Below are 25,805 nucleotides of genomic sequence, written 5' to 3' on the forward strand. Positions count from 1 at the left end.
TGTGTGTGTGTGTGTGTGTGTGTTGTGTGTGTGTGAAACCGGTATTCTTCTTCAGAAGTCCTTCGATCATCTCTGTCTGTCTCTCTCAGCCTTTCTCTCTCAACAGCATTGGTCTTTACAACATTGGTACTTTAAACAATCAGTTAATCTTAAAACACAACTTTTGTTTTATCATTAGCCTTTGTGTGTGTGTGTGTGTGTGCGCGCGCGCGCTCGCGCGTCTGGGTGCCTCAGTATGTCTGTGTGTGTGTGTGTGTGTGTGTGTGTGTGTGTGTGTGTGGGTGGGTGGGTGTTTACTGTCATCATTCCAGTATGCAAAATGGGAACCTATGGTGTATACCCCGGCCCCTGCAAGCCATGCCCAACCCAGTGCAAATACACCTGTAACAATTACTATGGCTGTGATGAACAAGGTTAGTTCAGGGCCCATATTTCTGACATTTTATCATTAAACAAAAAATCTATTCATTTATTTATTTGTTTATAAAGTATAGTATTTTTACATTGGCTAGTTACAACATTATATCGTTCTGAATATTAGTCATTCCGCAACAAGAATTGTATTGATAGAAAAAAAAAGGGGGAATCTTCGTTGCAAACATTGTTCTGTGCGCTTCTACAACGCACTATATATATATATATATATATGAAGTTGCAGTGATGGCAGAATTTACGATATTCGTTCACACATCAGTTCTGTTGGTGTTATCTCCAGTTCACATCAAAGCGAAATGAACAGATGAATGGACATTCATTATTATAATTATTGTCATCACATGTGTGTGTGTGTGTGTGTGCGTGTGTGTTGGGGGCTCATGTACGTTTATGTGTATTTGACTGTGCTTTCATGTCTGTGAAACTGGATGTTTGGTGCATATCTGTGTGTATGTGTGAATGTATGTCTGCATTTTTTTACATTTATTTGCTTATTTATCATCATTGTTCTCTTTTTTTAATTTTTTTTATTTATTTTATATATTAAATTTTATTTATTTATTTTATTATTGTTATTATTATTTACTTTAAAAAAAAATTATATCATTATTATTTAGTTAGTTATTTAGTTATTTATTTATTTATATATATATATATATATATATATATATATATTTATTTTTGTACGCTTATAGTTCACTTCATCAAGTTTTTGCGCCTTATACATAGTAGTAGTAGTAATAGTAGTAGTATAGTTCTTTTTTTATGTATTTCTCTTCTTTTTCTTTTCTTTTTTTTCTCAAGGCCTGACTAAGCGCGTTGGGTTACGCTGCTGGTCAGGCATCTGCTTCAGTGGCAGATGTGGTGTAGCGTATTATGGATTTGTCCGAAAGGAGTGACGCCTTCCTTGAGCTACTGAAACTGAAACTGAAACTATTGTCATCATTATTGGACACAGTCCTGCACAACGTGGCCATTCACAAGAGAGTCACTTTGTCGTCCTCGGACGGGACCCTGGGAAAGCTCGGCACCGTGATCACGGACGGAGCGACGACCAAGACCGACTCCTCAGGCTGCGTCAAGACCCGATCCTCATCGAAGAAGATCGTGCACTGGGTGGAGGTGCAGCTGGTGACCACGTTCAGGATCATCTACGCCACCCTTAGGGCCCGCTTGGACTGCTGCTGTGAGCCTTTTACATCTTTCTGTGTCTCTGTCTGTCTGTCTCTCAGTCTCTGTCTCTCTGTCTGTCTCTCTTTCTCTCTCTCTCTGCCAGGTGACGTCATCGGGAGAACCACGCGGGTCAGTCAGAGGCAGCAGGGATTCCCTGTGTCACCCCTGTGGTGACGCACGAGCAGCACGCACTTCTTTTGTTGCAGGTAAACAGACCGAGATGAGCGCATTCCTGGGGAACCAGCCACGCAAGTCGCCAGCAAATTCGAGCCGTGGCAGAGGGAGAGGTGGCGGTGTCAGTGACAGGAACCTCCGTTCGAGCGTGTTGAGAAAGCCATAGGACAGGCTCGACCATCCAAAACAATGGACATTTTTGACTTATAATGTTGAAAATTTATACAGTAAATTGAAAGATGTTTCATTCGTTAATTATGTAAATGACGTTGATTTTGTTTGCCTTACAGAAACGTTTCTTGATTCGTCATTTGATTTTTCAGGTGTTTTTACTGACCATGTGAAGTTTCATGCTCCTGCTAAAAAGTTATCTTATCATGGCAGACATTCAGGTGGTGTGTTACTGTTAGTGAGAAAGAGTTTGGCAGAGCGAGTGAAAGACGTGAAGGTGGAGTGTGATAATACTGTTGTTATAAAAATAAATAAAAATGTTTTTGGTTTGAATAAAGATGTAGTCTTTGTAGCTTGCTACGTTGTTCCGGAAGGAGGACCGATATACAATGATAAACTGATTAAAGATGGTATATTGCTATTAGAAGAAGCATTACTACAGTATTTTGAAAAAGATGAAGTATATTTCATGGTCACTGGAGATCTGAATGCTAGAACTGGTGGGAACAAGCTGAACTTGAAGTCATGTCTAACTATGTGAATGAATGGGAGTGTGACAAAGTGGATGAAGGAAGTTATGTGCGCAATTCTAAGGACCAGGTGATTAATAATTTTGGTAAAACTTTGTTGGATTTGTGTTTCATGATTGATATGGTTATTTTGAATGGTTTTTGTACGGGCGACACAGACGGTGAATGTACTTTTGTGTCCCCCAGTGGATGCAGTGTAATTGATTATTTTCTTATTCCTTGTGATTTATTATGGAACTTTGATTTGCATGTTGGTGAGCGTGTGGACTCGTGGCATTTACCAGTAGAAGTAACATGTACAAAGAATCATAATGATTTAGGTGAGAATTCAAGACAACATGGCGAAGAAAAAAATGTATGGTCAGAAGAGAATGTTAGTTTTTATAAACATGAACATGACAGTGCTGAATTTCAAGATTGTTTACAGAAAGCCTTCTTATTGTTAGATACTAGTATGGATGAGAGTTTAAATCAATTTGTTACTGCTTTATACGGGGCTGCTGCATGTATGGTTCGAAGAGTGGGTCAAGGGTACAAAAAATGTAATGATTGGTTTGATATTGAATGTAATCGAAAGAAGCAGGAAGTTAAAAGGTTATTAAAAGGATTTCAAAGATGTAAAACAGAAACAAATAAGAAAGAAAAAAGAGAATGTATGCTAAATCCAGAAAAGAATATGTTGAATTAAGAAAATCAAAGAAGAGAGAATTTGAAGAGAATAGGCTGAGACAATTGAGAGATTCAGTTAAGGATTCTAAAACGTTTTGGGCAATAATAAGGTCGGTGAATAGAAAGACTTTTATGTATAATGATGTATCTTTGCAACAATGGTATAACCATTTCTTTAGGGTTTTCAATGATGTTGACTTCGATGTACCACAAGAAGAGGACAGTTTGATAGAAGGAGATGGTGCATTTGAACCATTATTCAATAATCCCATATCTAAAGAAGAGATTACAGCTAGTATTAGACATTTGAAATCAGGAAAGAGTGCAGGACCAGATAGAATTGTTGGAGAGATGTTAAAGCATGCAAATTCAGCCATTATTGACTTTCTTGTCCAGTTATTTAACCAGCTTTTTGATAATGGAACTTTTCCTTTGGAATGGTCAAAATCTATAATAATTCCAATTTACAAAAAGGGTGACGTCAACAATCCTGACAATTATCGTGGAGTAGCGCTTACCAGTATTTTAAGTAAAATCTACACTCACATACTGAACAATAGATTAACAAAGTGGGCTGATAGGGAAGAAAAAATAATTGAACAGCAAGCAGGCTTTAGAAGTAATTACAGTACAATAGACCATATTTTTACATTGTATTCTGTTGTGCAAAAATATTTGCTTAATAATACTAAACTTTATGTTGCATTTGTAGACTTTAAGAAGGCCTTCGATTCTGTGAATCGCAATGCTTTGTGGCATGTTCTGCGTGAAAGTGGTGTAAATGGTAAATTGTATATGGCCCTCAGAGGTATGTACAAATCAGTACTTGCATGTGTGCGTGTGAATGGTATGTATTCAGAATGTTTTAGTTGTCCAAATGGCGTTAAACAAGGTTGTAATTTGAGCCCACAGATGTTTTCTTTTTTTCATAAATGAATTAGCGGTGGAATTGTCAAGAAAAGGAAAACATGGAATTCAGTTAATCCCGGGAGCTATTGAACTATTCTTACTATTATTCGCAGATGATGTTATTCTTTTGTCGGGTACTGTTAGGGGGTTACAAAACCAATTAAATGTTTTGAAAGAAGCAGCAGATCGCTTAGGCTTAACAGTTAATTTAGATAAAACTAACATTATGATTTTTAGAATGGGTGGGCATCTCTCAGTACATGAAAAGTGGTTATATGGAAATGCGGATGTTAAAGTAACTAATACATATAAGTATTTGGGAATAGTATTTTCAACAAAATTAAGTTTAAACTATGCGTGGGAAGAATCTTGTAGGAAAGCAAAGAAAGGTGTAATCGAAATACTGAAATCGTTAAAAAAGCTTAACTCGATTGATTATCACCTGTTTTGGAAAATGTTTGATACACAAATTGAACCTGTACTTACGTATGCAGCTGAAGTCTGGGGGCTAAAAGGAAACTCACAAATGGAGAAAGTGCACACATATGCAATAAAACGTTTTCTGAATGTACCGATTCACTCATCCAATACTGTATTATATGGGGAAACGGGTAGATATCCTTTGTACATAAAAACTTTTGTCAAATGCATAAAATATTGGTTGAAATTATTGAAGCTTCCGCAATCACGTTTGTGTAAACAGGCTTATGATATGATGTTATTACAAATGGATTTAGGTAGAGAAAACTGGGCTTATTATGTTAAAAAGATTTTGTCTGAACATGGTTTTGGAATTGTGTGGATGTCCCAGGAAGTGGGAAATGAACAGCAGTTTATTTCGGAATTTAAAGATAGACTTATTTGTTCTTTTAAACAAAATTGGCATTCTGATATGGAAACTAAAGAAAAATATAGTTGTTTTTTTTCATTCAAAAGTATATTTCAAACGGAAAAATTCCTGACAGTCATCACAGATAAGTGACAAAGAATAAACTTTGCAAGATTTCGACTAAGGACATTTGGATTTAATGCAAATAAAAGATGGTTTCAGCCTGGGACATCCACAGAATCACCATGCCCTTTGTGTGCTTTTAGTGTAGATGATGAAAAACATTACTTGTTTCAATGTAAATCATTCGATAGGGTAAGAGATAAGTACGAGTTCTTTCAGTCTGATGTAGCTAAAAGGCACGACATTGTTTCTGCTTTGTCGTCTAATGATGACCTCACAATACTGTCAATAGCTAAATTTCTTGTAGAAGCACAAAGAATAAGATGTAGTCTTACTATTCAGAACAATACCAGAGTAAATGAGGGGGGTAATAATGTATAATGTCTACTATCTTATGTTCAGACTGTAAGCCAGATAATAAGGTAGACATTGAACAGTATCGTTGATAGAATGGATGGTCGAGTAATGGTGTTTTTGTATTTGGGTTTTGTTTTTGTTTCTTTTTTAATGTTTGTTGCTTCCATACTGTAAGGATGTTGCATTTCGATAAAAGCTGTTTTGTTTTTCTTTGTTTACATGTTTTGTTTTGTTTTGATGGATTAAGCAGAGTGTGGTATGGTACTTGTGGTGACATAAGAATTAACCCTATCACCCCCTTGTCAATAGACCTATGCAGGTAATGACAATAAAATATCAAAGCGTCTAAAGCGTCTAAAAAAGCGTCTCTCTCTGTCTGTCTGTCTCTCTCTCTCTGTGTCTCTGCCTCTCTCTCACTCTTTCTCTCTGTCTCTCTCTGTCTGTCTCTCTCTCACTCTCTCTGTGTCTGTCTCTCTCTTTGTCTCTATCTGTTTGTCTCTGTCTCTGTCACTCTCTCTGTGTCTGTCTTTCTCTGTTTCTCTCTCTCTCTGCCTCTCTGTCTCTCTCTCTCTCTGTCTCTGTGTCTCTCTCTCACTCTCTCTGTCTGTCCGTCTGTCTCTCTCTCTCTGTGTCTCTCTCTCTCTTTGAGTGTATGTCTCTGTCTGTCTCTGTCTCTCTCTCTGTCCACCATGGGTTTTTTATGTATTTTATTATTATTTATTTATTTATTTAACACACAGCAAAGTGAGAGCTGTATTATCAATGGTTTCTCCAGTCAATGGGAAATCATTTACAGCTTTGTCTTTTGTGAAGGATTATGACTCTCAAACTAGGAGGCAAAATTGCACTGACTCTTAGTGCTGCAGCCTAGTGGGTTGGTTGGCCTTTGCGAACCATCCCAACGCCGACTGTCCTGAAACCCACTTGGCCGAGAGAGTGGGGATGTAACTTGGGCAAGACACTCTCCACTATAATCAAATTCTAGCCCAAAATAGTCGGAACAGCAGTTGCCTCCTCTGCTGTTCTGATGGTCATAGTCGGACACGACTGACTATCACATTTATTTATTTTATTATTATTATCATTGATAATTAATTAATTTTTTTCCTCAAGGCCTGACTAAGCGCGTTGGGTTACGCTGCTGGTCAGGCATCTGCTTGGCAGATGTGATATAGCGTATATGGATTTGACCGAACGCAGTGACGCCTCCTTGAGCTACTGACACTGAATGTACTCAGTGTGGTGAAATGTGGTTTGTGTGTGTTTGTGTGCGTGTGCGTGTGTACGAGGGGGGTGCTGTATGTGAAGAGTGTGTGTGTGTGTGTGTGTGTGTGTGTGTGTTCAAGATTGTGCGCTTACAATGTGTATGATTATGCGTGCGTGTGTCTGCGTGCGTGCACTCTTGTGTAGCCATCTACGTGCGGATGGAACGAACGAACGAACGAACGAACGAACGAAATTTTATTTTACGAGGGTAAAGGAGTAAGCACAAAGTACTTTTTTACATCCAGCCCTCTGGGCATAAATAATAATTGGAAAAAAAGCAACAAAGTAAAAAAAAAAAAAAGAAAAAAAAAAAAAAAAAAAAAAAGCGAGAGTCAATTCACATCAACGTCAAAATTGCATAAGCATGTGCAAACATAGACATAGAACGTATGTACAATACAACATCGCGATAGATGAATAACAACGAGGACAATAGGGTAGGGGCGTGGTGGAGAGCGGAAGGAAGAATGGACAAGGGGAAGAGTAAAGAAGGCAGGGGAGGCTGACAACAGACAGATATAGTGACAGTGACAGTGGAGAGACATAGAGACTGACAGGGGAGGAGAGAGGCGTATATATATTGACAATCTATACATGATTTTTTGTTTATAATTGATATGTGTCACATAATCACATGTTTTTCAATAAATGTGCACGATATATGTTTTTAAAGTTAGGGATGCTTTTTACAGTGTTTACATTGAGGCAGGATAATAATTCATTCCATAAACAGCCCCCTGAATAAGACAGACTAGATTTAAAAAGATCGATCCTTGGAAGTGGTACCATAACTTTATGAAGATGACGATGAGTGTTGATTACAAATTTATTCTTCAGTGAGGGGGGAGCAAATCCAGACATGATTTTGAACATAAATAGACCTTTGTTAAATAGAAGTTTTGTTTTCAGTGGGAGGATATCGAGAGCTTTATAATCAGATACAGTCAATGATGAAGATTTTTAAAAGAATCAATTTTACAGCTCTTCTATGCAGACTCAATAGAGGTTTTATAATACTGTCACTCGCCGAATCCCACACTGTCGATGCATAGTTAATGTGTGATTCTATATAAGTACTGACAAATAGTTTTCGGCAGTGAAGATCCAAAAAGTGTTTGATTCTAGACAGTTGATAGATATTTTTTGATACCTGTTTGCATAACAGAGAAATATGATGTGACCATGACAAATTATTATCGATAGTGATGCCAAGGATTTTATGGTGGTCAACTTCTTCAATCTTGTCACCTTTGATGAAAATAGGCGAACAGATTATGGATATATTTTGACGTTTTTGTCTTGTTGTGATTATTAGGAATTTTGTTTTTTTAGGATGGAGACACATGTGGTTTAGTTCGGACCATTCAATCAATAATTTATTGGTCAATACTTTCCTGAAGAGAAAGAGATACGATACATAGGTTAGTATGACTAGTATGAATGGTGGTGTCATCAGCAAACATTTCACATGGTGTCTTGATAGATAAGGGTAGGTCATTAATATATGCAGAAAATAAGATAGGTCCCAAAACAGAACCTTGAGGTACACCATAGTTAATTGGTAATAACATTGATTTTGAACTATTTGTGGACACAAGTTGTTTTCTTTCAGAGAGAAAAGATGAGATAAGTTCTAATGTATTCAAAGACAAACCATAAATCTTTAGTTTTTTCAGGAGGAGAGAATGATCAATCACATCAAAAGCCTTCATAAAGTCGACAATAAGGGCTCCAGTAATTTCGTTATTATTAAACTGGCGCGTTAGCAACAAATGTGCCCTGACACAGACACACACCCACGCCCCCCCCCCTCCCCGCCCCCCAACCCCTTCCCCCACCTCCCCTCCCACCCCAACTCCCCAACCCCTCATCCTCTCCCCCGCGTTCCATCTCCCCCCCCCCTCCCCTCCACACACACACACACACTCCCCCTAACGCCATTTTTCGCACATTCACCGTTATAGGACTGTGTGCAGCGGAGAATGAACTGAGGCAGTTCTACTTGGTGGTGACAGACGAACACTCCGTGTCCTATCCCCCTAACGACAAGCACGTCTGTCAGTACCATCCTAAGTTCATCACCACCAGGACTTCCAAGGTAAGGAAAAAATAAAGCACACACACACACACAAACACACACACACACACACACACACGCACTCACACACACACACACACACATATATATATATATATATATATATATGTGTGTGTGTGTGTGTGGAGAGGGAGAGAAAGAGTGAGAGAGAGAGAGATAAAACAAGAATAGATTTATTAAAAAAACAAAATTAATACACCACACACACACACATACACATACACATGTTTACGCACATACACATACACAAAGCGCATGTAGCCATGTATGTATGCATACACACGACGAGCAAAGGTACTTCTTTTTTGCTAATCTGTTTTGAGTGTTGTCTTCATACCAAATATGGGTCAAATTGTCCTTGCATTCGCGGCCCGCACTCGACGCGAAGTTGGATTTTTGTTTGTTTGTCTGTTTGTTAGTTGCTATTTGTTGTTGTTTGTTTGTTGGGGTTTTTTGTTGTTGTTTTTTTTTTTTGTATATATATATATTTTTTTTTTTTTTTGGGGGGGGGGGTTGCTTTCGTCCATTTGATCTTACCACAATAATAAAAATCCAGCGAACTAACCAGCCGCCGTGGCAAAGTGGTTAGCGTCGCGAACTGACGGCTGGGAGGACGTGGGTTCGAATCCCAGCGGAGGTGGGTTTTTCGGCCCGTGGCCGGCTCCTACTCAGAGTTGAGTGTGCTGTGGGCTTAAATGGTGAGACTGGGATCACACAGTCGAGTGTCATCCACTTCAAGGATGCGTCTTTGGGTGTGTTGTACTAATTACCTGACCAACACTGCAAGTGTCTGTATCTCTCGGGCCTGGTTAACGCCGGGATATCATTATGACAGGAAGCGTAGAGTACAGACTTGTCACGGAGTCCCAAACCAAAATGGACCTCCATAGCAACAGCGTCATCGTCATCCTCCTCTTCCTTCATTACCATCAATATAAACAAAACAGTCTCAATAAGTCTGTGGCCTTTCATGCCGTGCTCTCATGGTGACCTCAGTTTCGATAACCCTCCACTTCCGTGCTTGGGGTGAGTCCTTAGTTTTATTTTCCAGTCAGAGATAGAATTTGAACCCAGGTTCTCACCCACACAGTATTAGCAGATAAGCGTCTAAACCACTGTGCCACATGCCACCTTTCTGTCAGAGGATTGACTGCAAGAGTCCCCGGGATGGCCGATTTTTCACCATCATGAAGAAAGACACCCACGGTCTGTCCGTCTGCGAAGTGCAGATCTATGGACACCACAGATACGGTAAGGGGCGGCGGCGGCGGCGGTGGTGGTAATGGTGTGTGTATGTGTGTGTGTGTGTGTGTGTGTGTGTGTGTGTGTGTATGTGTGTGTGTGTGTGTGTGTGTGTGTTGTGTGTGTGAAGCTCTTTTACTTTTTTGGTTCCCTAAAAAAAGACAGCAAAAATACTATCATCATTTATGTTGTGTTTTCATATAGTTTGTATTCTGTTTCTGATAGTTATGTTATTTTAATTGTTTATGTTTGATTTTGGTGTAAAATACTATTTGCTGTTATATAATATCCTCCATGCCCCAAACGGGGTGAAAGGATTAGATATTTGTCAGTGTGTTAGTGTGTGTGTGTGTGTGTGTGTGTGTGTGTGGGTGTGGGTGTGTGTGGTGTTGTAATAGTAGAAGTAGTAGCAGTAGAAGTAACAGCATTATTGTAGTAGTAGCAGTTATTGATTTTGTCATTTTTTATGTTCAGTGAACATCTGTTCATGTATGTGTGTGTATATGCGTGCGTGTGTGTGTGCGCGCGCGCGTGTGTGTGTATGTGTATGTGTGTGTGTTAAATGGTAACAAATATGGCAACGGCGACGTCAGAAATGATGATAATGTTGTTCATGGTGATTGTTTCGATGATCAACGGTGGTTACCCAACGAACGCATCTTAAGTCACTATCACGCTACACGTTAGAACAGAAAGGATGACTTGACAAATACTGGTCGTCTGGATATGTGGACAAGGAAAGATGACGGTTATTGAGATGGTGCTGGTGACTAGTATGATGCTAGTAGTGCCAGTGTGTGTGCCCGCTGTGTGTGTGTGTGTGTGTGTGTGTGTGTGTGTGTGTGTGTGTGCTCTCTCAACTGGCTGTATCTGCGTACATAGCTGTATCTGCAGTGATACCTAATTTCAACTGTGCACTTTTCTGTTCTTTGAAGTTTCTTTTACTTTTTTTGGTTCCCTTATAAGACTGACAGGGGTGGGGTTTTTTTCTGTATTCGTTTTTATTTCAGTGATGTGTTTTTTGGTGTGTTTTTTGTTTGTTTGTTTGTTTGTTTTTTTTGTTTATTTGTTTTGTTTTTTTTGTGTTTTGAATTGTTTTGTTTTTTTGTTGTTTTTTTTTGTTTTGTATTTTTTAATGGGGCATTTTCAGCTGAAATATCGCCGTATGCGTTCGTCAGGGTTATCTGAGGAAACGACAAGAACAGAAGATTTAATAAATTAAATAAGTAAATAAACGATTATCTAAATGAATAAATAAAGAAATAAAACGATGAATCCCTAAGCAAATAAAGAAGGAAGCAAGCGAATCCGGGAAACAGGTGTAGCGTGGCACATGCCCCAGACTCCAGCGACATTTGAAGAACCCACCTCAGTCAGTGCTTCCTTGCAGGCCTGAGCTTTGGAGCACGGTGTATGAGCATCAGTGAGACAGCTGTTTGTGCCGGGGGAATGGTCTGCAGCAAGGGCCAGTGCAGTAAGACTGTTTCTTTTGTTTGTTTGTTGAAGTTATTGTCGTCGTTGTTGTTGTTGTTTATTTGCCTATTGCAGTTATGTTTGTGACCGTCGTTACACTTACAGTACAAGTTAGAATATACAAGTGAGAAAATTTTGAAGACCCACAAACCATCCGCCTTCACTCTGCAATCAGTCACAACACTTCTAAAGGTTGAGAAAAAATAATGACAAATCGAAAGGTTGAGATAAAATATAAAATATCGAAAAGTTGAGATAAGGTAAAGACAAAATCGAAAGGTTAAGATAAAATGATGAAAAATCGAAAGGTTGAGAGATAAGATAAAGACAAAATCGAAAGGTTAAGATAAAATGATGAAAAATCGAAAGGTTGAGAGATAAGATAAAGACAAAATCGAAAGGTTAACTCACTCAGTACGGCCAGTCCTCTCTTCTCCTCTACACAGACCCCTCGGATGTCCAGTGGGTGTCTGAATGACCCAATCTTTAGCTTCCGTCGTCAGAATTGTGGTATTCTTTGTCAACATTCACGTCTTTAGTATAAGAGCCTTCCTCTTGCAATATTTTGATGATGGTAATTGGGATGAAACGCTGTTAACGTCGTCTCTTTCGCCGTTCGTATGGAGAGAGTTAAGATAAAATAATGAAAAATCGGAAGGTTCAGAGATAAGATAAAGACAAAATCGAAAGGTTGAGATAAAATAATGAAAAATCGAAAGGTTGAGATAAAATAATGAAAAATCGAGAGGTTGAGGTAAGATGATAAAAAAAAAATCGAAAGGTTGAGATAAGATAAAGACAAAATCGAAAGGTTGAGATAAAATAATGAAAAATCGAGAGGTTGAGGTAAGATTATAAAGAAATCGAAAGGTTGAGATAAGATAAAGACAAAATCGAAAGGTTGAGATAAAATAATTTTTAAAAAAATCGAAAGGTTGAGATAAAATAAAGAAAAATGAAAGGTTGAGATAAGATAATAAAAAATCGAAAGGTTGAGATAAAATAATGAAAAATAAAACTGAAGAAAGGAATGAGGAGCAGCAAGACCCTTTTCTTTTCTTTTCTTTCTCCCCCTCCCCAAAACCGAATGCTTGTCACTGAGAGACACGATGTTTGAACGAACTTCATTGCCGTTGTTGCAGAGATGAACGTACAGGAGCCATGTAAAAGGAACGAGGACTGCCGAGAGGGTGCCGTCTGTGACATAAGGAAATGCAGTGAGCAGCCACCTCCACTACAATAACGGAAGCAAACATTGGGAGGGGGTGTGCGGGATTAGGGGGAGGGACGGGGGTCGGGGGGTTGGACGGGAGTTCTACTTAAGACTGAATTCATTCTAGCTGGGCCCAGTTTGACAAGGGGGGTCATTTCAAACTGGTGTGGAATGACAGCCATGGTCATTAGGAGAGGGGGTGGGGGGGAGTACAAAAGTCAAACTGGGGGAGGGTTGTGACAAGTTACATTTTACTCATTCTCTCTCTCGCTCACTCTCACACTCTCTCTCTCTCTCACACACACACACACACACACACACACACACACACACTATCTCTCTCTCTCTCTCTCACTCTCTCGCTCCCTCTCTCTCTCGCTCCCCCTCTCTCTCTTCTCTCTTTCTTCCACTTGCTGTCTACCCCCACACTCTCTGTCTCTGCCCCCCTCCCTATCTGTCTCTATGACTCTCTGTCTCTCTCAGCAACATTGGTCCGTGTACACATGGACATTGTGCGGCCTTCTTCTGCTGCTTCTGCTTCCCTCCTTCTTCTTCTTCGTCTTCTTCTTCTACTTCTTCTTCTTCTTCTTCTTCTACTTCTTCTTCTTCTTCTTCTTCTTCTTCTTCTTCATGCGACCGACATTGTGTGCAGAGTACGACATTAACGGAAGGTGTCAACCGAATAAAAACGGATGTATACCTGGCGCTGTGTGCGACCCGACTTCCAAGACATGTAGTGAGTACAAACCATGATTATTAGTCTCAGTTGAACAATACCTTTTTTCCTCGTTTTATATATATATATATATATATATATATATATATATATATATATATATATATATATATATATAAAAATTTTTTTTTTTTTTTTTTTTTTAAATTAAAGATTACCTATGGGGATACAATAAGATGTAAACACCCTGTTTTTTAGAGAAAGAGAGAGAGAGAGTGTGTGTGTTATCTGACTGTGCGTGCATGCCCGTGTGTGTGTGTGTGTGTGTGTGTGTGTGTGTGTGTGTGCATTACACATGTACAGAAGCATAGGTCTAATGTCACTCAAAGTAAAAGACGTTAAATTAAAGAAAGAGGCCCTGTTTGGATGGACACGCCACAAGGAAACTTGCTGCATTGAGAAGAAGATAATGCCCCTGAAAATGTGTCCTTGTTGGATGTTATGTCTATGTGCCTGAAGGTTTGTCGTTGTTGGATGTTATGTCTATGTGACTGAAGGTTTGTCGTTGTTGGATGTCTTGTCTATGTGCCTGAAGGTTTGTCGTTGTTGGATGTCTTGTCTATGTGCCTGGGGGTTTGTCTTTGTTAGATGCCTTGTCTGTGTATCTAAATGTCTGTTGTTGTTGGATGCCTTGTCTGTGTGCCTGAAGGTTTGTTGTTGTTGGATGCCTTGTCTATGTGCCTGGGGGTTTGTTGTTGTTGGATGTCTTGTCTATGTGCCTGGGGGTTTGTCTTTGTTGGATGTCTTGTCTATGTGCCTGGGGGTTTGTCTTTGTTGGATGTCTTGTCTGTTTGTCTTAGGGTTTGTCTTTGTTGGATGTATTGTCTATGTGCCTGAAGGTTTGTCTTTGTTGGATGTCTTGTCTATGTGCCTGAAGGTTTGTCTTTGTTGAATGTCTTGTCTGTTTGTCTTAGGGTTTGTCTTTGTTGGATGTATTGTCTATGTGCCTGAAGGTTTGTCGTTGAATGTCTTGTCTATGTACCTGGATGTCTGTTGTTGTTGGATGTATTGATCACGTGCCTGAAGACTTGTTGTTGGATGTATTGTCCATGTGTCTGAAGACTTGTCGTTGTTGGATGTTTTGTCCATGTGTCTGAAGACTTGTCGTTGTCGGATGTATTGTCCATGTGTCTGAAGACTTGTCGTTGTCGGATGTATTGTCTGTGTCTGAAGACTTGTCGTTGTTGGATGTATTGATCACGTGCCTGAAGACTTGTTGTTGGATGTATTGTCCATGTGTCTGAAGACTTGTCGTTGTTGGATGTTTTGTCCATGTGTCTGAAGACTTGTTGTTGGATGTCCGGGTTGTTTTGTTTTTTCAGAGCTCAGCCTGAACAGTCAGTGCTCCAGCGGCCAGTGTATGACTAACACTGTGTGCGACGCCCTCCACTTTTGTAGTGAGTGTTCCCCATGCCGCTCTCCCTGCCTCTGTGTTTTGCTTTTTGTTTGTTTGTTTGTGCATTTATTTATTTATCCATTCATTCATCTGTTTATTTATTGTTCGTTTGTTTATCTGTTTATTCATCTATTTATCTATATGCCTATCTATCCTATCTTATTTATCAAAACAACAACAGCAACAAAACTACTTGTAACGGTATCTTTGTGACTGAACACGCACATGATGCATGAGTTTGGTATGTTATGCTTCTATATTGTATGTGTGTGTGTGTGTGTGTGTGCATGCACGCCATAATGGCTCTGAGTCAAGGAACCCAACAGCAAATCATTCTGCCTTCATCAGAGAAAAACAAATTCAATCTGGCAAGAAACGCCTTTTTTTTTTTTTTTTTTTTTTTTTTTTTTTTTTTTGCAAGTCACACCATCATTAGCCACGTTGTCACTGAAAGTTTTGTCATTTGCATCAACCATAGCAATAACACTGGACATCACTGATTGTCTTTCCAGTTTCAGTTTCCCAAGGAGGCGTCACTGGGTTCGGGAAAATCCACATACGCGACACCAGCAGCACAACCCATCGTGTTCACCCAGGCCTTGAGTGTATGTGGATATAGCTGTATCTATCAGAGTGAATTTCTTCTACATGATTGTACCAAAGGACACCACTTCCGTTGCCGGGGGATCTTTTTCACTGTGCCACGTGTGTGCTGCTCACGGGGACTCAGTTATCATCTCACTCAATTGACTGGACGCTCCTGTCGAACTTGAGAGAAAGGACGAGACCGGGAATAGAACTCAGACCTTAACTGACACTGCATTGGCAGATTAGCTTCTTAACCACTCTGCCACCCTCCCAATTGAATGTGCCTCCACATCTGGGTGTTGGGCTCGTCTAAATTAGTCATAGTGCTGGTCATTTTTCCTAGGCACCTTTTTTATATTCAGTATTAATTGACGATTACCTTATTCTTTCGACGATGGACTGTATGTATGATTGTTGTGTTCGACTGTGACCACTAGAACAGCAGAGGAGGTAACTGCTGTCCTGACTATCTCGGATACAGTTTGACTATAGTGGAGTGTCGTGCCCAAGTTACACCCCCACTCTCTCGGCCAAGAGGGTTTTAGGACAGTCGGCGTTGGGATGGTTCCCAAAGGCCACCTAGCCCCCCCTCCACCCCCACCCCCCAGGGCTGCAGCACTAAGAGCCAGTGCAATTTTGCCTCCTAGTTTGAGAGTCATAGTGTTTCTCAAAAGACTAAGTTGTCAATGATTTCACATTGCAACAGAGAAAAACTATCGATAATGCTGCTCTCACTTTGTTGTTGGCCCTAACTGTATACTTACGTCAATCGTACGTATAAAGGTGTAAGGCCTTACTAAATCAGAGAATGCCTTTGGACTATTTCTGTATGTTTCAGAGCGGAAAGTAGGTCAGCAGTGTGACAAATCCCAGGAGTGTACCGCAGGCGCCATGTGTGAAGAGAAGAAATGTGTTTGCGATACCCACGTCAGTACCCAGAACGGCGACCAGTGCGGTAAGAGAAGGGTGGAAGGGAGAGAACCACAGGGAGAGGGACAGGTCTTGGTGAGGGTGGAGGTGGGGGGCACGAGGGATGAAGATAGGGTGGGGGTGGGGGGCATGAGGGATGAAGATGGGGGGGGGGGGCACGAGGGGTGAAGATGGGGGGGGGGTGCACGAGGGATGAAGATGGTGGGTGGGGGTGGGGGGCACGAGGGATGAAGATGGGGGGGGGGCACGAGGGATGAAGATGGGGTGGGGGTGGGGGGCACGAGGGATGAAGATGGGGGGGGGGGGGGGGCACGAGGGATGAAGATGGGGTGGGGGTGGGGGGCACGAGGGATGAAGATGGGGTGGGGGTGGGGGCCACGAGGGATGAAGATGGGGTGGGGGTGGGGGGGCACGAGGGATGAAGATGGGGTGGGGGTGGGGGGGCACGAGGGATGAAGATGGGGTGGGGGGCACGAGGGATGAAGATGGGGTGGGGGGCACGAGGGATGAAGATGGGGTGGGGGTGGGGGGCACGAGGGATGAAGATGGGGTGGGGGGCACGAGGGATGAAGATGGGGTGGGGGTGGGGGGCACGAGGGATGAAGACGGGGTGGGCGTTGGGGGGTGGAAAAAACAACAAAAAACAATGAGAAGGAAAGACAGGAAGGAGTGGACAATTATTTTGTGGAGTTGGTTGTTGATTGGACTTTCTCTCTCTCTCTCTCTCTCTCTCTCTCTCTCTCTCTCTCTCTCAACATACATCTCTCTCTGTGTCTCTTTCAACATACATCTCTCTCCTTCCCCCCCCCCCCCCCTCTCTCTCTCTCTCTCTCTCTCTCTCTCTATATATATATATATATATATATATATATATAACAAAAGAAAAAAAGGAAAACAACAAAACAGTTTCTCACATGCCCGACTGGTCTTCGTCAAGGGCGTTTACTGGTATGTCAAAATGCAACACACACACCAACAAAGAAAACAAAAAGGTCAACAAAGCTCATGAAAAAAGCTCATGTAAAAACTGCATCCAGGGCATGCAACATGAAAAGAACAGTGTGAAGTGTTGCTTGTGGAATAGGAAGAGAGGCTGGTGATTAAAGTAGTCAGAGAGGACGAGAGAGAGGTCGAGAAAAAATAGATGGGCAGATAATTGAAGGAGAGGGAAAAAGAAAGAGAGACAGAGAGGGAGGGGTCAGGGAGGGAGAAGGGACTGTGAGAGGGGAGGAGAGAGAGGGAAAGACAGAGAGAGACAGACAGCGAGAGAGAGAGAGGGGGGGGGGGAAGAAATAAGGAGAGAGGGGAGGGACAGACGGACAGATGGCTGACAATGAGAGAGAGAGAGGGAGAGAACTGCACACAGCATCACATCATTACATGCATATATACATTCCGGAGTTGCAGACCCAGTCAGAGGGCGGATAGGATCTGCCTGCCAGAAACCAGATGACTGCAAAGTAGTTCGCAGCTTGTGTCAGAACAACGTGTGTGTCTGCAAAGCCGAATACTCCACGTTCGCTGAGAATTTCTCATGTAGTGAGTATAGGATGTGTGTGTGTGTGTGTGTGTGTGTGTGATGTAGAGAGAGAGAGAGTGTGTGTGTGTGTTGGGAAGTTTTAGGAGTCGGAGGATTTGGATTTTTGTTCTCCCTAAATGATAAAGTACACCGCTAACATACAACTGATGCCTCTGTACCATGTGTCGTTGATAATGAATTGGCAATAATCTGCTGCCATTGTCAAGATATTTGGCGAGCGGACAGGGGACACAAATGCTGTCATATCATATCAGTGGCTCTCTTTCATAGACATAGTTGGTGTCTTCGAAGGGTTTATGTCATCCCCCAATTTCATTCCCTTGTAGTTCAAATTTGTATTTTATCTTTTATTTACTTATTTACTTTGTTCCACTTTTGGTTTAGCAGCTATATACAGTTATTTAGTAATGGTGAAGATTCGTTTCACCTCAGAAAATGAATAACTTTCCTGAGAGTAATCCTAATTTCTATGGGTTTTTTTTTTTTTTTTTTGGGGGGGGGGGGGGTTGGTGTGTATGCAGTTTTCCTCTAAAGAAACACATCATCTTTTTTCTTTGTTTGTTTGTTTGTTTTGTTTGTTTAGGTTTTTGCATTTTATGTTTTGCCATTTTCCTGTCTGCTGATTAAAAGTTGTCATTTTGGTATCTGTCTTCTTCATGTAGTCCCTGTTAGGGTTTTTGTTTGCTTGTTTGTTTGCGTGTTGTATTTTCGACAGCTGTTTCTTCTGGTCTTGTTTTTCGTTGGCTCCATCCTACTTACAAACAGTTTACACCACGAAGCATGTAAAACAAATCCAGCTCCTGAGACCTCCTCCCCCCACCCTCTCCTCCCCTTTCTCTTGAGACCAAAAAACTTGCAGTCAGAACAGCTTCAAGTGCTCCGTTTTCACCGTGGAAGACCTCACGGTTGAAAGGAATTGCATTCTCCCATCGCTTTATGCTGTTAAGTATCGTCATAGCCTGCCTTGCCCTTCCTGTCCGAAAGGTGAGAACAGTCCTTGTTTTTTCCTCGGACTTTGACATTCCTGACTTGCAGTTATTTTTCTTCCTTATCCAGCAGTGATATATCCAGTAAAAGATAAGCGTGAAGAACATTGTGAACAGTAAAACGGTTATGGTTACATAGAATTGATAGTTGAGTTGGGTTGTTTTTTTTTATATCATTGTTGCAGAACTAAAAGCTGGATCAAGTTGCAGCAATGCCAATGACTGCAACACTGGACTCCAGTGCGAAGACGGGAAATGCAGTAAGCAGTAAAGCACTGAAACATTTAGTGCGCACGATGATAGCTGTCTTGCAAGTTTGTGTGTGTGCGTGTGTGTCTTTTAGTATATGTAAACCAGGATAATATATACGATGTATTATATTGTATTGTGTTGTATTGCATTGTGTTGTATTGTATTGCATTGTTGTATTATATTGCATTGCGTTGTATTGTATTGCATTGTATTGTGTTGTATTGTATTGCGTTGTGTTGTCTTGTCTTGTCTTGTATTGCGTTGCGTGGCGTTGCATTGTATTGTGCTGTGTTGTAGTTTGTAGTCGCAACAATTTCTCTATGTGGAAACCGGTTTTTCATCCCAGAAAGAGCACGCTTTCTTTTTGTTCTGCCTGCACGTTAATCTGATTTACTATCAAAGTGAAATTTTCTGCAGAATTTGGCCAGGGCAACTCTCTTGTTGCTGTGGGTTCTCTTACGTGCAGTAAGTGTATGCTACACACGGGACCTCGGTTTATCGTCTCATCCGAATGACTAGCGTCCAGACCACCACCCAAGGTGTAGTGGAGGTGCAGGAAAATACTGGCGAGTGTGGCTGGATTCGATCCCGCGAGTTGGGAATCTCAGGCTTCCTAGGTGGACGCGTAACCACCAGTCGATACAAGACAAAGCTGAAAGCGTTGTGACACATGATAACGATGATGATGTTGATGATGTGGGTGCTTATTCAGTGCCTATCCTTGGTCGAAGACCAAGCTGTAACCGCTTTCCAAACACGGAGTCATTCGCACAACAGGCTGCCTACCTGGGTAGAACCGACTGGCGGGTGCCATTAGGCGCTCATCATTCGTTTCCTGTGCCAGGTTTCAGTCACTCACTCATAATACCCGTACAGACATGTAACATTTTACGTGTATGACCATGTTTGTTCATTTACCCCGTCATGTAGGCAACAATACTCCCTTTTCCAACTGACACAATCAAACTTGGCAGTACATCCATCCCTCTTTCCAGTTCAGTCAGGAACCTCGGCGTTGTCCTTGACAACACACTGTGAATGCAAACATTTATCAGTCAGACATGTCAATCCTGCTACTGTCAACTGCGGCGCATCAGTTCCATCCGGAAATAATTTATCTGTCCATTGACGCAACATCTAGACTTGTCGTTTCTCTCATTCTCTCTCGCCTTGACTACTGTAACTCTCTGTTGTCTGGTTTGCCTGCTTCATCCATTCAGTCCCTTCAGCGCATACACAACTCTGCTGCCCGACTCGTCCTCAGAAAGAAAAGATCTGAGCACATCACTCCTCTTTTACAACATCTCCACTGGCTCCCTGTCTCACGCCGAATAAAGTACAAGATCAGCACTCTATGCTATAAGTGCATTCACAAATCAGCCCCTTCCTATCTCTGTGGCTGCCTTCACCTCTACACTCCATCTCGCTCACTACGATCAGCTTCGGATCCACTCCATTTACGCATACCCAGATTCAAACTTTCGACTGTTGGCCGCCGTTCTTTCTCTGTCTCTGGACCTTGCAATTGGAATGAACTTCATCTTTCGCTTCGTCAAGTCTCCACAGTCAGCTCTTTCAAGTCTGGCCTTAAAACCCACCTCTTCCCAAAATAGCCTCCCTTCCCTGCCTCTTCCTTGTCTTTAGTTTCTCCAATTTTAGAGTCATGCGTGCGTGAGAATGACTGGTGTGAAATCACTTAGATTTGTTTATGCACAAGATTCAGCGCTATATAAGTACCATTATTATCACTGTGCATGCTGGGTATGTTCTTGTTTCCATAACCCACCGAATGCTTACATGGAATACAGTATCTTTAACGTGCGTATTGGATCTACCACGTGCATATGCACAAGAAGTTGGTTCAGGCACTGGCAAGTCTCCACATATATTGATCTGGGAGATCGGAAAGAAATCTCCATCCTTTACCCACCAGGCGCTGACGTCCAATAGCCCCAGTTCGCCACTACAGTATCCAGCGTCTGAAGACAAAAGAGCTAGCTACTTTTCAATAAAATTATGTACAGAGAGAGAGAGCGAGAGACATATATATATATATATATATATATATATATATATATATATACACATATATATTGAGAGAGAGAGAGATTCATATCTATATGTGTGTGTTAGGGGGTGCACGGGAGGGGTAGTACCTCTAGAGGGGGGGGGCTTGTCACGCTCTTCCGAGAGTGGTTCGTCCTCTGTTGGTCCCCACCAGCACCCAGCTCTAACCTATGGGTCCTAGAAGCTGCTAGCATGCAGCAGCGCCCAACCCCCGGGCAACGGCTTTGACAGGTTGGCTAAACTAGGTGAGGGTAGCCGACAGGTCTCAAACCCTCGGTGAGTTAGGGCTTGTCAACCCAAGCACGTGAAGACTGGATCCGGCGGACTCTGCGGCAGAAACCTTCATGGTTCAACGGAGAGGAAGGCGGTTGCAGCAGAGCACTGTGGAGTGCTGAGGGCAGGATGAGGCACATAGGACATCCTGGTCATTCACTGCATCCGTTTCCATCTCCAGTCGCCTTGACCTCATCTTGCCACTGGATACAGACGGTCTCGGACAAGAGCGTGAGGTCGACGGTGCGCAACTCTTCCTCACTATAAACAGAGTCATCGCGCAAGTCATCAGTCATCCTTCATCCCATACCATCATTTTCCTCAAGCCCTGTGGCGACAGGCGAGCGAGGAAGCGACAGGTGTGGGTACATTGGCAGTCGTAGCCGCGGACCTGCACACAGGCGGCTCAGGCCATAGGGCCGTTTTTCACCGACTGGAGCAGCGGTGGAGATCGGCAGCCCCCTGAGCGACTGAGCAGCCCTCTTCAGGACAGCACTGCTCACCTCCATGGCATGAGGAAGGGGCTAGAAAAGGTGCCCTAAACATTGCCTGCTCCACACCACCCTAGTCATCATACCGCGGCTGACGGGGACCCTACTCAAGCAGTCGACACACAAAGGAAAGAAAGAAGAAAACAAGGAGCACCCCATTGACCATTGCCACATGGAGCGTGCGTACGCTTGTCGACAGAGGCGACTCAGACAGACCACAGAGACGCACAGCACTCATTGCGAGTGAATTAGCCAGGTACAACATCAACATCGCTGCCTTAAGTGAGACCAGACTGGCAGAAGATGGCGAACTCAGTGAGCGAGGCGCAGGCTACACCTTCTTTTTCGCGGACCTGAAGAGAGAGACTTTCGCGGACCTGAAGAGGTGCTGACTCGTGCAAACTTGCCCAGCATCTACACCATCTTGATGCAGGCCCATCTGCGCTGGGCAGGCCATGTATTTCGCATGCCAGACCACCGGCTCCCCAAGAAACTGCTGTACGGCGACCTCCAACATGGCAAGCGCTCCCAAAAAGAAGCGTTTCAAAGACACTCTGGAAGCTTTTCTGAAGGCCTTCAACATCAGCCACGACACATGGGAGCTGAATGCAATAGACAAACCAAAGTGGCGTTCAGCTGTCCACAAAGGCGCCAAATCCTGTGAGGCCAACAGAATCCCTGCAGCAGAGCAACGCAGACAGGCCAGGAAAAACAGCGCCAGCAAGTCCCCGACAGCCGCCACCATCCCCTGTCCACACTGCGTCAGAACCTTCCGCACCCACAGATCCCAGCCCACCCACCCCCAGGATGACTAGATGGTCCTCGTCGATCCCGACGGACGAACCACACACACACACACAATATATATATATATATTTGTTTATTCAGAACTTGATATTGGAGACAACTGCTTTGGCAATGAGCAGTTTTGCACTGCGCGGACCACATGTGAGCAGAAAACCTGCAGTGAGTGTCTTCTGTGTGTGTGTGTGTGTGTGTGTGTAGAGGATGAGGTATGCGTGTGCATGTATATCTGTACAGTGGGAGGAACGGAATATTGGAACGTGCAGGTGTGCATATATATATATATATATATATATATATAGTTATATATATATAGTTGTATATATATTTGGGGGTGGGGGATATGGGCGTATGTGTGGATGCTGCGATACGTTGCCTAGAAATGAGTGTGTGGGGGAGGGAGGGTGTGTGTGTGTAAGGGTAATTTGTGTGTGTGTGTCGGGGCTCGTGTACGTTTATGTGTATTTGTTTGTGCTTTCATATCTGTGAAACTGCATGTTTGTTGCATATCTGTTATGCACGTTTGTGTGTGTGAGTCAATGTATGTCTGCATGTTTTACATTATTTGCTTGTTTATCATCAGTATTGTCTTTTTATTTTATTTTCATTTATTAGTATTATTAGTAGTAGGAGGTGTTGTTTTTTTGTTGTTTTTTTTTCTCTAGACCTGACTAAGCGTGTTGGGTTACGCTGCTGGTCAGGCATCTGCTTGGCAGATGTGGTGTAGCGTATATGGGTTTGTCCGAACGCAGTGACGCCTCCTTGAGCTACTGAGACTGATACTGATACTTATCATACACATAATAAGCTTTGAACGTTGTTGTTGTTTTTTTCTCAATACGCATACCGTTTTGAAACAGTCAATAACTTGTCATAGCTTTGTGCATCGACATTAGAACATACCTACACTTTTAGGGCAGTGCATCATATTTTCACCTAACAAGCACATTTTGAGATATGATAGGCATAATACTAATATAGTGATTATTAATAATAATTATACAACACAATGATTATATATATATATATATATATATATATATATATATATATATATATATATATATATACACGAGGGTCATTCAATAAATAAGGTGAATTTTTCGGTATATATGGTCTTCTAATACAGATAGAAGCTTACTTCTTTTTTTTTCTTTTTTTTTTGTTTTACTTCTTTTTCACATGGATTTAATTTGTTTTGCAGATTAAAAAAAACCCAAAAAACTTTGAGAGTTTTGGCGATTAACAAAGATGGCCGACCAAGAAGCATGCTCCAGGATTGAACAGCGGTCAGTTATCAAGTTTTTGGTTGCTGAAGGGTGCAAACCAGTTGAAATTCATAGGAGAATGTCAACTGTGTATGGTGCCACATGTTTCAGCCGAAAAAATGTCTACAAGTGGGCTAAATTGTTTAAAGAAGGACGGAGCAGTGTTGAGGATGAAGACAGGCCTGGAAGGCCTACAGAAGTGAGGTCTCCTGAGGTGATCGAATCAGTCAATGACCTCATTCAGTCTGACAGAAGGGTGACAGTGGATGACATTGCAAGAACTTTGAGCTTATGTGTTGGGACAGCACACAAAATTGTCCATGATGACCTTGGCTACTCGAAGGTCAGCTGCCGGTGGGTGCCAAAGATGCTTACTCCAGAGCACAAACAGAGGAGGGTCGAGTTGTCCCAGCAGTGTCTCTACCGCTATGAGAAGGATGGTGATGAGTTTTTGAAGAAGGTGGTCACATGTGACGAGACATGGGTTTGGCACTATGAGTCTGAGTCCAAACGGCAGTCCATGGAGTGGAAGCTCGTAGGCTCTCCAGTGAAGAAGAAGTTCAAGTCCCAGCGGTCCACGAGGAAGGTGATGCTCACCGTTTTTTTGGGATATGCAAGTCCCAATCACCATTTCATTCCTTGAGAAATGAAGCACTGTGAACAGTGCCAACTACTGTGAACTGCTGAGGCAGGTCAAGAAAGACATAAAGAACAAACGCAGGGGTCATCAGTCAGAAGGAGTCATCTTGCATCATGACAACGCAAGGCCTCACACAGCAGCCCGAACGGTGCAGACCATCAACGAGCTGGGCTGGGAACTGCTCCCTCATCCCCCTTACAGCCCAGACCTTGCCCCTTCAGACTTTCACCTGTTTGGTCCCTTGAAAGCGTTCACGAGAGGCACGAAGTTTGAAAGTGACGATGAAGTCAAAAGTGTTGTGAGCGACTGGCTGAGACATCAGTCCAAAGATTTTTACGCTGAGGGAATACGGAAGCTTGTGCACAGATGGGAAAAGTGTGTGACAGTGCTGGGAAACTACGTTGAAAAAAAAAAAAAAGAAAGAAAAAAAAAGTAAGCTTCTATCTGTATTAGAAGTCCTTATACCGAAAAATTCACCTTATTTATTGAATGACCCTCGTATGACTACTAACAATAATATAATATTGATGATGATAACAACACTGAATTTACATTCCTTACCCATCACCTACGTTTTAATGAAACAGAACCACTATGTAAATTTATACCTTCATTTTAAACGTGAAGAGAGAGAGAGAGAGAGAGAGAGAGAGAACGGAATGCCACGTGGGTAAGTACATGATAGCTGTATTGCTGTGGTCGTAGTCATGAAGTTTCTGACAAAACAGGAAAATGCTGTGTTGATTGCCCCACCCCCACGGCCCCATCCCTCCACCATTCCCCCCTTCACACCTCACACCCCCCTCTCTCCACAGGGCTGACCACGGGGCAGAGATGTGCAGACCACCAGGATTTGTGTGTGTCTGGACACAGGTGTTCTGCCGGATTCTGCAGTGAGTTGTCCACAAGTCATGATTGATTGTGTCCGTTGATGCTCATGGTCGTTGATGCACATACACATTACGCACACATACAGAGACTTTAGATCAACACGCACACACTTGCTCTGTCTGTCACACACACACACACACACACACACACACACACACACACACACAAGTACAGAGAGGCAGAGAGAGGGAGGGTTGGTGGGCACGTAGCGTGAACGGACACATGGACAATCAGTCAGTCAGTCAGTCATCAGGCAGTCAGTCAGTCATCAGTCAGTCAGT

General features: G+C 42.3%; 1 protein-coding gene across 1 annotated transcript in view; it reads left to right on the plus strand.

The window, feature by feature from the left end:
• Positions 1-25,805, plus strand: part of LOC143277768 (uncharacterized) — a 66,511-nt gene that overhangs the window by 18,422 nt on the left and 22,284 nt on the right. Inside the window, exons 8-18 of the mRNA XM_076582669.1 lie at positions 1,394-1,621; positions 8,613-8,734; positions 9,877-9,985; positions 11,367-11,450; positions 12,592-12,666; positions 13,315-13,398; positions 14,721-14,795; positions 16,221-16,337; positions 17,720-17,851; positions 19,024-19,098; positions 25,449-25,526. Of these exons, the coding sequence (XP_076438784.1) occupies positions 1,394-1,621; positions 8,613-8,734; positions 9,877-9,985; positions 11,367-11,450; positions 12,592-12,666; positions 13,315-13,398; positions 14,721-14,795; positions 16,221-16,337; positions 17,720-17,851; positions 19,024-19,098; positions 25,449-25,526 (1,179 nt within the window). The remainder of the gene's footprint in view (positions 1-1,393; positions 1,622-8,612; positions 8,735-9,876; positions 9,986-11,366; positions 11,451-12,591; positions 12,667-13,314; positions 13,399-14,720; positions 14,796-16,220; positions 16,338-17,719; positions 17,852-19,023; positions 19,099-25,448; positions 25,527-25,805) is intronic.

Source organism: Babylonia areolata, chromosome 35 (genome assembly GCF_041734735.1).
Source record: "Babylonia areolata isolate BAREFJ2019XMU chromosome 35, ASM4173473v1, whole genome shotgun sequence".
Taxonomy (NCBI): Eukaryota; Metazoa; Mollusca; class Gastropoda; order Neogastropoda; family Buccinidae; genus Babylonia; species Babylonia areolata.